The 13,948-nt window shown below is 37.3% G+C and overlaps 1 protein-coding gene and 1 non-coding gene across 5 annotated transcripts in view; both read right to left on the bottom strand.

Moving 5' to 3' along the window:
• FCHSD2 (FCH and double SH3 domains 2) overlaps positions 1-13,948 on the bottom strand; it is a 327,826-nt gene that overhangs the window by 59,070 nt on the left and 254,808 nt on the right. For 3 of the 4 annotated variants that reach the window (XM_038568738.1, XM_038568737.1, XM_038568739.1), the window contains exons 10-11: positions 8,534-8,629; positions 7,199-7,270 (exon numbers count right to left, since the gene is read on the bottom strand). In XM_038568738.1, coding sequence (XP_038424666.1) covers positions 7,199-7,270; positions 8,534-8,629 — 168 coding nt within the window. The remainder of the gene's footprint in view (positions 1-7,198; positions 7,271-8,533; positions 8,630-13,948) is intronic. The other variant, XM_038568740.1, reaches the window with a different exon arrangement.
• LOC119865087 lies at positions 3,456-3,561 on the bottom strand. Its single transcript, XR_005375947.1, has one exon. It is a non-coding gene; the product is annotated as a U6 spliceosomal RNA (small nuclear RNA).

Below are 13,948 nucleotides of genomic sequence, written 5' to 3'. Positions count from 1 at the left end.
TCCCTCTGCCTATGTCTCTGCCTCTCTCTCTCTGTGTCTCTCATGAATAAATAAATAAAATCCAAAAAAAAAAAGGGCAGCCTGGGTGGCCCAGTGGTTTAGCGTGGGCTTCAGCCCAGGGCATGATCCTGGAGACCCAGGATCAAGTCTCACGTCAGGCTACCTGCATGGAGTCTGCTTCTCCCTCTGTCTGTGTCTCTGTCTCTCTGTGTGTATCTCTCATGAATAAATAAATAAAATCTTAAAAAAAAAAATCCCCCCCCCCAAAAAAAAAAGAGATCCAGAATTTATGCTTTTCTACTGCTACTGCTCTGAGCTCCAATTTTTTCTTAGCATCATCTGAAATTCTACCCTAACCCAAGAGTAGAAGAGCCTCTATAAAAATAAAATAAATTCTTAAAACATAATTTTAATATGCTTGGAATTTTAAATTCATGACAGAAGACAATTCTAGGAAGTGCTGATAAAAACTACTTGATGGAAAAAAAAAAACTACTTGATGGGTAAAGTAGGGTAGATGGGTGTCAAATTTCTGAGATGGTGAGGGACTGTAGATGTTGCAAATGTTAGATATCCTTGACATAATGAGAAAAAAATGTTTAAATTCAAGCCTGTAGAAATCCATTTACATAAAGTTGTATATCCACATTGACATAAATATGTTCCTGCAGAGAGAGATTTGGGAGGCTATTGATCAAAATATTATCAGTGATTACCTTTGTGTGTGTGCGTGCAGGTTTCTTTTTTTAAAGATTTATTTACTTATTTTAGAGACAGTGTGCATTGTGCATGCACATATGAGGGGAAGAGGGAGAGAATCTTCAAGTAGACTTCTGGCTGAATGCAGAGTCCAACACTGCTGGAACCCATGACCCATAAGATCATGATTTGAGCTGAAGCCAAGAATCTTAACTGACTGAGCTACCCAAGTACCCCTCAGTAGTTACATCTGAACAGTGATAGTTAAGGTGAAAACTTTCTACTTTATGCTTTTTTATAATTAGAAAACTATAGGGCAGCCCTGGTGGCGCAGCGGTTTAGCACAGCCTGCAGCCCAGGGTGTGATACTGGAGACCTTGGATCGAGTCCCATGTCGGGCTTCCTGCATGGGGCCTGCTTCTCCCTCTGCCTGTGTCTCTGTCTCTCTCTCTCTCTGAATGAATAAATAAAGAAATCTTAAAAAAAAAAAGAAAGAAAACTATAGAACTACGTTAATTTTTTTTAAAGGGTACCATTTGGGATCCCTGGGTGGCGAAGCGGTTTGGCACCTGCCTTTGGCCCAGGGCGCGATCCTGGAGACCTGGGATCGAATCCCACGTCAGGTTCCCGGTGCATGGAGCCTGCTTCTCCCTCTGCCTATGTCTCTGCCCCCTCTCTCTCTCTCTGTGTGACTATCATAAATAAATAAATTAATAAAAAAAAGGGTACCATTTGTTGCATATTTCAGCTCTGTACTAACTGCTTTACATACATTATTTAGTTCTCAAAATAATTCTAATAGAGATTCTCAATTTATAGGTATAGATTTCTAGACAGAAAGGATGTATGTATTTCCTAAAGCCAGTAAGTGGTGAATTTAGAGCTTGCATTGAGGTGTCTTTGACTTTAGATTCCTTGCTATCTTATGACCATACTATCTCATTAATTGTTTTATTTAGTTAATGCTAATATTGATAAAATTGATATAGGCAGTAATACTGAAAAAGACATTTTAAAATATAAATTTCCTTTGAATGAAACTTTGGCTAGGCATTTACTTAGAGGTAAGACATCTTTTGATTTTATTTTGTTTGTATTTATTTATTTATTTAAAGAGAATGTATGCTTTTTTTTTAAGATTTTATTTATTTATTCATGAGGGCCACACACAGACACAGAGAGAGAGAGAGAGAGAGAGAGAGAGAGAGAATGGAGCAGAGACACAGGTAGAGGGAGAAGCAGGCTCCATGCAGGGAGCCCGACATGGGACTCGATCCCTGGTCTCTAGGATCAAGCCCTGGGCTGAAGGCGGAGGTAAATCGCTGAGCCACCCGGGCTGCCCCATTTTGTTTTATTTTTATTTTTTATTTTTTAAGATTTATTTATTTACTTATTTATGATAGACATAGAGAAAGAGAGAGAGAGGCAGAGGCACAGGAGGAAGGAGAAGCAGGCTCCATGCCGGGAGCCCGACGTGGGACTCGATCCCGGGACTCCAGGATCACGTCCTGGGCCAAAGGTAGGCGCTAAACCGCTGAGCCACACAGGGATCCCCTCATTTTGTTTTTAAAAAACAAAAGCCAAACTGTTTCATATGAGTTTAAGAAGGCCGTCAGAGCCCAGCAATGTTAAATTTTTAAAGTTCTCATTTTTTTACAGAATATATTTAAATATTAAATAGTCTTTTCAAACATAAGGTTACTAAATAACTTTAAAGAACTACACTACAGAAATTAATATTCCACTATTCTTGATATACTAGTCTTTAAGTCATCTTAACTATTTTATCCTTAGTTATCCTCTCAAGATATGATTTCAGTTCACTTTAAGATTAACATAAGGCCCCCCCCCTCAAAAAAAAAAGATTAACACAAGGGCATAGAAGGTTCAGACAGGTATTTGAGCATGCCCAGAATGGCAAAGTGAGTAGAGATAGAAAAGTTGATTTCACACAAGAAACACTGTCATTATTTTTAAAGTCTGTTAACAAAATATAACCACTTGAAAGAGAGAAAAAGAGATGGTCATATATTATGCATGAAAACAGCAGAATACTAGCATTTCAACCCAATTTCAAAAAAAGAAAATATTGGGGTTGTCAAGTAAATGCCATATGCCAGGAACAATCTAGTTATTAACCCTCATTCAAGGGATTTGTACTACTTGTATTTTTCAGTTTATTGGTATATATTTATTGTGTTAAATATTTAATCTATTTTTATGAAACTTAATATACTGTTAACTATTTCAAGAAAGCTAATTTTTACTTATTATGAAAAAGGCCTCTTCAAGTAAAAAGCATCTGGATTTTTGTAGGTTATTAATTCCTAGTACTCATATTTATACTGGTTCACGATCCTATAATTTTGAAATTCATTGGCATTTTAGGGAAGTTTAGAGCCACAGCTCATTTGTGGCAAAATCTGACTTGAACCAAAGAGAGGCTATTTATAATTTTTATTTATTTCACTTAGTGTGACTATTCAAACCTTTTACTACAAAAATACTATGCTTGATCATGGGATCCTTTCCCATATCTGCTTAAGGTGTTATACAATATATGGTATATGGATCACCCTTCTAAAATCTGAAAAATTTTGACATTTTATTTTTAAGTAATCTCTACAACCAACGTGGGGCTCAAATGCACAACCTCAAGACCCAAAGTCCCATGCTCTATTGGTTGAGCCAGCCATGTGCCCCTAAAAATCCATGATATCTATGTTATCTTACTTATTTTAAAAATTTTATTTTTAAAAAATATGGAATACTTCACAAATCTGCATGATATCCTTACGCAGGGGCCATACTAAACTTCTCTTACTCTCCCAAGTTTAGTATATGTGCTGCTGAAATGAGCACTGAAAAAATTCTAATTTTTGAAACACATCTGACCCAAAGGTTTTTGATATGAGATTGTGGACCTCTAAGTCACATATTTTAAATATCTCACACAACTTGGAATGGAGTGAAGCAATGCTCTTTATTAATCATAACTTATTCTGACTATTCTTGGATAGTAGTACTTTTGGTTAGAAGAGATATAAGAACTCATAATTGGGTTGAGTGTGCATAGTCTCTCAGGGAAGCAAAATGGAGATATTAGAATACCAAAGGTAAATCTAAGAGAAAAACATGCCCTTCAGTAATGCCATGAAAACAAAACAAAAACATCACCAACAACCCTTGTGTCTTGACACTCTTTAGACATATCTAGAGGCATGACTGGCCATGACTGGTTGGAATAGCCACATGATAAATATACTTTTATTTTGGTAGCTCTCAGAGACTCTGCTTTAAGAGCTATAATCAGGGGCAGCCCAGGTGGCTCAGTGGTTTAGCACCGCCTTCAGCCCAGGGCCTGATCCTGGAGTCCCAGGATTGAGTCCCACACCGGGCTCCCTGCATGGAGCCTGCTTCTCCCTCTGCCTGTGTCTCTGCCTCTCTCTCTCTTTCTGTCTCTCTTTCTCTCTCTCTGTGTCTCTCATGAATAAATAAATAAAAACTTAAAAAGAAAAAGAGCTATAATCACAGGCTAGATAAAAAAGTGAACTTCCAGGCTCTTTTGTGTCAGTATATTACCAAGGCATCAATGGAAAGATCTGGATACCTGTAGGTAGTTAGAGAAGGCACTAAAAACAGAAAAGCACAAAGACTCATTATACAGATGGTAGATTTTCTAAAAAAAAAAAAAAAAAAACCAAATAAGTCCTTTCTGAAAGACTGAAAAACTTAGGACAATGCCCTCTGAACACTTGACAGCCAGTACTGCTGTTTCTGGAGAGCAACACTCATATTTATAATCAGAGCCTTTAATTTTTGGATACTGTGGTCAGTATATGTGTAGGAGGATGCGACCTATTTACTCACAAGAGAATTTTCCACAAATTCTCTATCACACAGCATATGCCAATGCTATATACAATATAAGATTTCCATCAGGGAACCCTGGGTGGCTTAGCAGTTTAGTGCCGCCTTCAGCCCAGGGCCTGATCCTGGAGACCTGGGATCATGTCCCATGTCTGGCTCCCTGCATGGAGCCTGCTTCTACCTCTGCCTGTGTCTCGATAAAGCTACTCACTATACAATGATAATTTTCAAGTAATTTCCCTGTATTTATACTGATTCCATGTAGTCACTTATAGACAAGGATAATTTTGGGTAAATAACTTTTTTCTCAGTTTTACTGAGAAATAATTGATATATATTATTATAAAAGTTTAAGGTGTACATTATGTTAGTTTGATTTACATATATTGTACATATTTTTAACAGATGTATAAAATGATCCAATTAAGTGAAAATTTAATGTGCAAAAGTTCCAAATTACAGCAAGTGTCCACTTAATATAGCTTTTAATCTTTACATGGAAGAATTACATACCACAACTAGTGGCTAAAATAATGGAAAAAGATCATATATCAGACATTTGTCAGCTATTTTTTAAAAGATTTATGAGAAAGAGAGAGAGAAAGCGAGCACGAGTGGGGGCAGTAGAGGAGAGGGAGAAGCAACCTACCTGCTGAGCATGGAGCCCAATTCTGGGCGATCCCAGGACCCTGAGATCATGATGTGAGCCAGGCAGACACTTAACCAACTGAGCCACCCAGGCACCCCTGTCAGCTAGTTTTTATATCTGCGATACTGTGATAAAAATGTCAGCTAATGATATCTGTGAAGATCTTATTATTTGCAGTTCAGGAAAAGTAAAGAGGAAAGGGTCTTCTCATCCCTACCAGAAAATTTGGGGAAAAAGTTTCCTTCAGTTTTTCCTGTCTTAATATATGGATGTGTGTGTTTCCCATATTATTCCCCATCCCAGGTTGAAATAGGATGGGAGGTCCTTTTCATAGGACCTGAAGGAAATGTCCTTAAGGGTACACATCACTAGTTTTGGTAATGGAAGGGACAAACACTGAGATGTATGCAAGGCAGAGATGCTGAGGAAGAAAAGTATAAGAGGGATAAGAAGGGACACTGTTAGTATTGGCTGCTGTTTATTCTACACAGATTGCCTTTTAGGCTTATAAACTGCTAAGAAAGAGGTTGATGAGATCTATATTATGCAATAAAAAAGGAGAGCAGAAGTTTCAAGGGAGTTTGATATTTTGCTATTTCTAAAACAATTAGGGGCAAAAGCTAAAAAAATGAAATATGCCTGTCTTATGGAAAGACAGGGGAAAAAAGATAGTCAACATTTACTCTATATCTACTATGTGCCAGGTATTGAATCAAATGCTTAAGTATCTCATTTAATTTTCAAACCGATTAAGGTTTTCAACATTTATATATGAGAAAGCTGAATCAGTGAGGTTAAATATATATATAAATATATAAATAAAATAAACACAGCTAGCAAATGGCACAGCCAGGATTTGCTCCAGAGCTCATGATTTCTCATTATATGACACCTGTATGAGTTTCTAACACAAGCATGACCCACCTGATAGCTGAATGACTCTCCAAAATTGAGATCCTAATATATGTACTTGTCAATTTTCCTAATCAAACATCCACTTTTTGGGGGGGAGTAAGGGAAATTTTAGGGCACATCTCATCCTTTAGAATAATCTTACATTAAAACTTTCATTTTAGCAAAGAAAGGTGAACATTACTCTTTCTAGGAAGGATTCCTAACTTTCTAGTATCATCTGAAAAATAGTAATTGAGGATATAAAGTAAGGACAACCATAGAAATCAACAGCTCTATACGGAAGTAAAGACAAGGAAATCTTTCAGGGTTAACCATGAGACAACAACTAACTTCCATCAGACAAAACTTGCAACTGATCATTGTCATTTGTAATGATCTTATGGTAAACACTAAGATTCTCAATCTAATTCTATGGCTATGGGACACCCTAGGTGGCTCAGTGGTTGAGCATCCGCCTTTGGCTCAGGGCGTGATCCCTGGTCCGGGGATTGTGTCCCACACTGGGCTCCCTGTGAGGAGCCTGCTTCTTCCTCTATGTCTCTGCCTCTATGTGTCTCTCACGAATAAATAAATAAAACCTTTTAAAAAAAATAATTCTATGGCTGTAAAAAATAGAAATAATTGTGTCTTTATAAAACCATTTTGGCAGTTTCTTTCGGTATATCATCCTAAGGCATGAGTCCAAATAATTATATATTAAAATAAAATGACAAGAAATTTTGATCCATCTGCAAGTAAAGATAAGCCAAAAAACCAAAAAGGGTACAATCACTTCAAGCCTTGTAATATTGTTACTGAATGTTTTCATTTGGACATCTCTGACTTTTGCAGGAAAAATAAAAAAGTATCAATCTTTTCACTATAAGTAGGAAAGGAAATCCTTGATTTATATGAGAAAATGGAAAGCCCCAGTTTAAGCATCCAGTGGCTCCTTACACACACACACACACACACACACACACACACACACACACACTTTTAATCTCAATACCAGGTCCCACCCTTCATTAACATGCAAACCCACACATCCCATCTCCCCCACCCTTGACCCATACACCCATATACCTCAGCTATGGTCATTCTCAGAGCACTGACAGGGGAGAGCTCAATATCCACCAGTTGGGCAGCTTTTAAACTCTGCCCAGTAAAGATTGCACAAGGACAGAAAATAGCATAGTTAGAATTTTAAGGCAAACAGGGACACACAGCTAAGAAACAGTGTCTAGAAACAAAGGAGGATTTAGGATTGTAGTTGGGCCTTAGACAAGTGAGATGAGAGTTTATCTACTCTTAGAATTCTGATTTTTCTGAGGAAGATGGGGAGAGATAAAATAATTTCGAATTAGTCACAATTTTAAATCAAGCTTAGCAAACCTGTCGGTATTCTGTATATTCTAATACCCTGCTTCATTCTTCTCCAATAAAGAAGTCAAATTATATAGGACAACATTGCTGAGTCATTAAGCAAAAGCAGACTGATTTTTAAAAAACAGCATTAATATAAAGGGCAAGGGTTATAATCTAGAGGTAAATGCTGATTTCCTACATAGCCACAAACAGGGCTCCTTAAAATGCAAGAAAAGTAATGAAGATATCTCCAGCAAAGGTTTCTACTAAACTGATACCATGAAACTCTGATTTCATAAATTACCCTGGTTCTGATTCTAGGTTTACCAAAAGACCTTATGAATATAATTTGACTTCTCTCTTTGGCTTGCCTATATTGAAAGAATGTGTTAGATATGCCAACATGTGCTTTCTCAACTTGAAGAAGTTGATTATCCTTTATTTAATGTATCAAATTAGCATACTGGTTCTATCTTCTTTAATTCAAATAGTGGCAAACAGTTTTCATAAACTCAAGGATAAAATACATGATTAATGTCTGTTTTTTAAAAATTGCCAATTTGGCATTTATATTAATGTTCTGACATTCTAAAATATCTGAAAGGAATTATAAAGGGCCTGTAATTTTTTATAAAGCCAACCAAAATACGTGCAGGCACATATTCACTGTTGTTTATTGATTCTATTCCGGTTAAAATTTAACCACTGGTTTCTTTGGAAGTGTGTACATGTGAAGAATTTCATGGATAGAAAGTATAATTCATATTTGGATTGAAAAAAATTTTTATTGAGTATTTCTTCTTCCTTCTGTTCATTTTGCAGGTTTTTAGTTACATGTCTTACAACTTAACCTCATTTAAGTTGCTAACACAAAGATACTGGGTTTTAGTAGCATTTTGGAAAGGAGAAATGTCCGTTTCTCTGTATACTCACAGTTTTGTTACAAAATTAAGGAGACACACTCAGTTTTTTCTGTCTAGTCCAAGGACAATAGTTATTTGAGCACAAACATAGCTTAAAAACAAATGGAATGAAAATCTGGAATTCCCTTACAGTATCACTGTCACAGGGCTGGAACTGGAAGGGCTGGGGTTTGTGAAATACAGCATTCTCTTGTAAAAACAGCTGAAGATTATAGTCCCGTACCACCTAAAGAGAAAATAAAGTATCTTTAAGACTTTAATAAGGTTATGATGTCCAGTAACCATGTTTTACAGTTTAATATTTATTCTTCTGCTTTCCAAAAATGAGAAATTATCCAACACTATATGATCAAAAGAAAATGGTAAGTACGCATTTTTTTTTCATTTTAGATAACAGTTGTTACTTATGTGTCCTATTTTCTCAATAGTCTAAATATGGAAAGTACTAGTTTAGAAACTAGCCCAGATTTTGGGACTAGATAATATGTAATATTTTAAGATAGAAAAAAAAAAAAAGATAGCAATTACACAAAATGTTGCTCTTTTTAATGGGGGCAGTGGGATGAAAACAGGGAAGCACAGTAGTCTCTTAGGTCTCTCCCAGCAACAAAGTTTTGTAGACTTCTTAAAGTCTGCTATATTGAGATCGTCATCCACTAGGAAACTGCCAGAAGACCTCACCCATAGCACAAAATAGTATTAAATTTTTTGTAAAGTAAGCTTGAAGCCTAAAGTGGGGCTTGAATTCATGACCTCAAGATTAAGAGTTGCATGCTCTACCTGAACCTGCTAGACACCCTACAAAATAGTATTTTTATAGTACTTCTTGACACCTTTTCTAGGAGGTTACAGTCTTTTGTGATTTTTTTTTTTCATTTTAAGTAATCTCTACTTCATTTTAAGTAAATCTCTCTTCCTGCCAATGTGGGGCTGGAACAAACAACCCCAAGATCAAGTAGTTACATGCTTCTAGGACTAAGTCAGTCAGGTGCTCTTAGGAGGTTACATTCTAATTAGAAGATAAATTAAAAGGAATTCATATAGAAAGGGAACTCTGATACTCGGAATGTAGCAAAACAGTACAGATAGACAGCCAACTGAAAAGACTTCACTGCACTATATACCCTGGGAAAGAGTGGGAATCAGCAACATTTGGTTTTGCAGAAACCCATTTTCCATTTTGTTACAGTGTTTACCCTTCATTTATGTTTCATTAGCACCTCTGCCAGAGAATGGGCAGAAGAAGAAAAAAAGTTTAAAGAAGCTCTGTAGGAATACCTTAGTAGTCTGGGGAAAATGGTTTACCAAAGAGACATAGAGAGTAGGGGTTATATTTCACATTTTATTTACCAGCACAAACCCAATTCCCTATTGCTCATTCAACAACCATTTATTGAGAGAGCTTACCAAGACCAATGTTAAATGTAGAGGTGAGGGCAACATATAGATGAACAAAGATGAATAAACAAGGCTAGCATCTTCAAGGAATTTATAATCTAGAAAGTGGGAGAACGAGACAGTACACAATTAAATACACTGTGGATGTATGTAGAAGGTACTAGGAGAACATAAAAGAGGGTGATATTTAATCCAGACTGATGGGGTGAAATGGGGTGAGGAGAACTTAGGAGAATTTTGTCAGGCAAGGCTGGCTGAATAAACATACTCTCAAAGGGAAATGTGTTTTTTTCTTTTCCTGGATTCCAGTTTTAAGCTGTGAAAGCTCTTGACACAGCCCTGAGAGCCTCACTAATCACCATGAAGAAAAAGCTAAGAGGATTACTCTTCTAGTTACAACCTTTTTAGATTTCAACTTTATTAAAACATATATAAGAATAGAGACAACAGTATAACATATCCCGATATACTCATTACTCAACTTCCAAAAATGTCCCCTTGTGTCCAGTCTCGTTTCATCAATAAACCAATCTACCTCTTCCACCCTCAACTATACTGAAGCAAGTCCCGGACATATCAATTCATCCATAAATACTTCAGTTTTATACCTAAAAGTCAAGGGCTCTTTTAAAAAAAAACCTGTCCATGTTAAAATTTACAATACATGCTTATAAAACAATAAGAGATCAAATTTCCCTGACTATTCCATATATTTAAGCTTTTCAACTCAGGAACAAGATAAGGCCTCCATAGTGCACGGGGATGATGTTGCTTAGGTTTCTTTTCGTTCATAGGTTCCTTCTTCCAACACTTTTTTTCTCTCTTGAAGTTTATTTGCTGAAGAAACTGTGTTTTTGTCCTGTGGTGTTTCCTACAGCCTGAATTTTGTTGACTGCATCCTTGCTGTGTTCTGTTCCCTGTATGTCCTATAAATTGAAGCTTGATTGCATTCTGGGTTTTGTTTTGTTTTTATTTCTTGCAAGGTGATATTTACTTCATGGGAAGGCTTGCCTCTGATTTACCTATTTTTATGATATTAACAGCTTTAGTAGGCTGAAGGGTAGCCCCTAAAAAGGTGTATCCATGTCCTAAACCCTGGAACCTGTGAATGTTACCTCATTTGGAAAAGGACCTTTGCAGGTTAAAGATTTTGAGATAATTCCAGATTCCCTCAATGGGCCCTAAATCCAATGATAAGTATCTGTATAAAAGACAAAGAAAAAATACAGAGGGAGAGCCAGCGTGACCATGGAAGCAGAGATTAGAGTGATACGGCCATAAGCCAAAGAATGCCTGTAGCCACCAGAAGCTGGGAGAGGCAAGGACTGATTCTCCCGAAAACTGTTTGAAGGAATGCAGCTATGATGATCCTTTGATTTTGGACTTTTGGGCTCCAGAACTCAGAGGGAATAAGTTTCTGGTTTTTTTTTTTTTTTTTTTTATGTTTACTTATTATAAAGGCTGACTTTGAATTTTATTTTTTTAATTTATTTTTTATTGGTGTTCAATTTACTAACATACAGAATAACCCCCAGTGCCCGTCACCCATTCACTCCCACCCCCCGCCCTCCTCCCCTTCTACCACTCCTAGTTCGTTTCCCAGAGTTAGCAGTCTTTACATTCTGTCTCCCTTTCTGATATTTCCCACACATTTCTTCTCCCTTCCCTTATATTCCCTTTCACTATTATTTATATTCCCCAAATGAATGAGAACATATAATGTTTGTCCTTCTCTGACTGACTTACTTCACTCAGCATAATACCCTCCAGTTCCATCCACGTTGAAGCAAATGGTGGGTATTTGTCATTTCTAATGGCTGAGTAATATTCCATTGCATACATAAACTACATCTTCTTTATCCATTCATCTTTCGTTGGACACCGAGGCTCCTTCCACAGTTTGGCTATTGTGGACATTGCTGCTAGAAACATCGGGGTGCAGGTGTCCCGGCGTTTCATTGCATTTGTATCTTTGGGGTAAATCCCCAACAGTGCAATTGCTGGGTCGTAGGGCAGGTATATTTTTAACTGTTTGAGGAACCTCCACACAGTTTTCCAGAGTGGCTGCACCAGTTCACATTCCCACCAACAGTGTAAGAGGGTTCCCTTTTCTCCGCATCCTCTCCAACATTTGTGGTTTCCTGCCTTGTTAATTTGCCCCATTCTCACTGGTGTGAGGTGGTATCTCATTGTGGTTTTGATTTGTATTTCCCTGATGGCAAGTGATGCAGAGCATTTTCTCATATGTATGTTGGCCATGTCTATGTCTTCCTCTGTGAGATTTCTGTTCATGTCTTTTGCCCATTTCATGATTGGATTGTTTGTTTCTTTGGTGTTGAGTTTAATAAGTTCTTTATAGATCTTGGAAACTAGCCCTTTATCTGATATGTCATTTGCAAATATCTTCTCCCATTCTATAGGTTGTCTTTTAGTTTTGTTGACTGTATCCTTTGCTGTGCAAAAGCTTCTTATCTTGATGAAGTCCTAATAGTTCATTTTTGCTTTTGTTTCTTTTGCCTTCGTGGATGTTCTTGCAAGAAGTTACTGTGGCCGAGTTCAAAAAGGGTGTTGCCTGTGTTCTTCTCTAGGATTTTGATGGAATCTTGTCTCACATTTAGATCTTTCATCCATTTTGAGTTTATCTTTGTGTATGGTGAAAGAGAGTGGTCTAGTTTCATTCTTCTGCTTGTGGATGTCCAATTTTCCCAGCACCATTTATTGAAGAGACTGTCTTTCTTCCAATGGATAGTCTTTCCTCCTTTATCGAATATTAGTTGACCATAAAGTTCAGGGTCCACTTCTGGGTTCTCTATTCTGTTCCACTGATCTATGTGTCTGTTTTTGTGCCAGTACCACACTGTCTTGATGACCACAGCTTTGTAGTACAACCTGAAATCTGGCATTGTGATGCCCCCAGATATGGTTTTCTTTTTTAAAATTCCCCTGGCTATTCGGGGTCTTTTCTGATTCCACACAAATCTTAAAATAATTTGTTCTAACTCTCTGAAGAAAGTCCATGGTATTTTGATAGGGATTGCATTAAACATGTAAATTGCCCTGGGTAACATTGACATTTTCACAATATTAATTCTGCCAATCCATGAGCATGGAATATTTTTCCATCTCTTTGTGTCTTCCTCAGTTTCTTTCAGAAGTGTTCTATAGTTTTGAGGGTATAGATCCTTTACATCTTTGGTTAGGTTTATTCCTAGGTATCTTCTGCTTTTGGGTGCAAATGTAAATGGAATTGACTCCTTAATTTCTCTTTCTTCAGTCTCATTGTTAGTGTATAGAAATGCCACTGATTTCTGGGCATTGATTTTGCATCCTGCCACGCTACCGAATTGCTGTATGAGTTCTAGCAATCTTGGGGTGGAGACTTTTGGGTTTTCTATGTAGAGTATCATGTCATCGGCGAAGAGGGAGAGTTTGACTTCTTCTTTGCCAATTTGAATGCCTTTAATGTCTTTTTGTTGTCTGATTGCTGAGGCTAGCACTTCCAGTACTATGTTGAATAGCAGTGGTGAGAGTGGACATCCCCGTCTGGTTCCTGATCTTAGGGGAAAGGCTCCCAGTGCTTCCCCATTGAGAATGATATTTGCTGTGGGCTTTTCATAGATGGCTTTTAAGATGTTGAGGAATGTTCCCTCTATCCCTACACTCTGAAGAGTTTTGATCAGGAATGGATGCTGTATTTTGTCAAATGTTTTCTCTGCATCTAATGAGAGGATCATATGGTTCTTGGTTTTTCTCTTGCTGATATGATGAATCACATCGATAGTTTTACGGGTGTTGAACCAGCCTTGTGTCCCGGGGATAAATCCTACTTGGTCATGGTGAATAATTTTCTTAATGTACTGTTGGATCCTATTGGCCAGTATCTTGTTGAGAATTTTTGCATCCATGTTCATCAGGGATATTGGTCTGTAATTCTCCTTTTTGGTGGGGTCTTTGTCTGGTTTTGGAATTAAGGTGATGCTGGCCTCATAGAACGAATTTGGAAGTACTCCATCTCTTTCTATCTTTCCAAACAGCTTTAGGAGAATAGGTATAGTTTCTTCTTTAAACGTTTGATAAAATTCCCCTGGGAAGCCATCTGGCCCTGGACTTTTGTGTCTTGGGAGGTTTTTGATGACTGCTTCAATTT

This window comes from Canis lupus, chromosome 21 (genome assembly GCF_011100685.1).
Source record: "Canis lupus familiaris isolate Mischka breed German Shepherd chromosome 21, alternate assembly UU_Cfam_GSD_1.0, whole genome shotgun sequence".
Classification (NCBI taxonomy): domain Eukaryota; kingdom Metazoa; phylum Chordata; class Mammalia; order Carnivora; family Canidae; genus Canis; species Canis lupus.
Note: the sequence above shows the minus strand (reverse complement) of the source record. Positions and strands in the feature narration are given on the sequence as shown.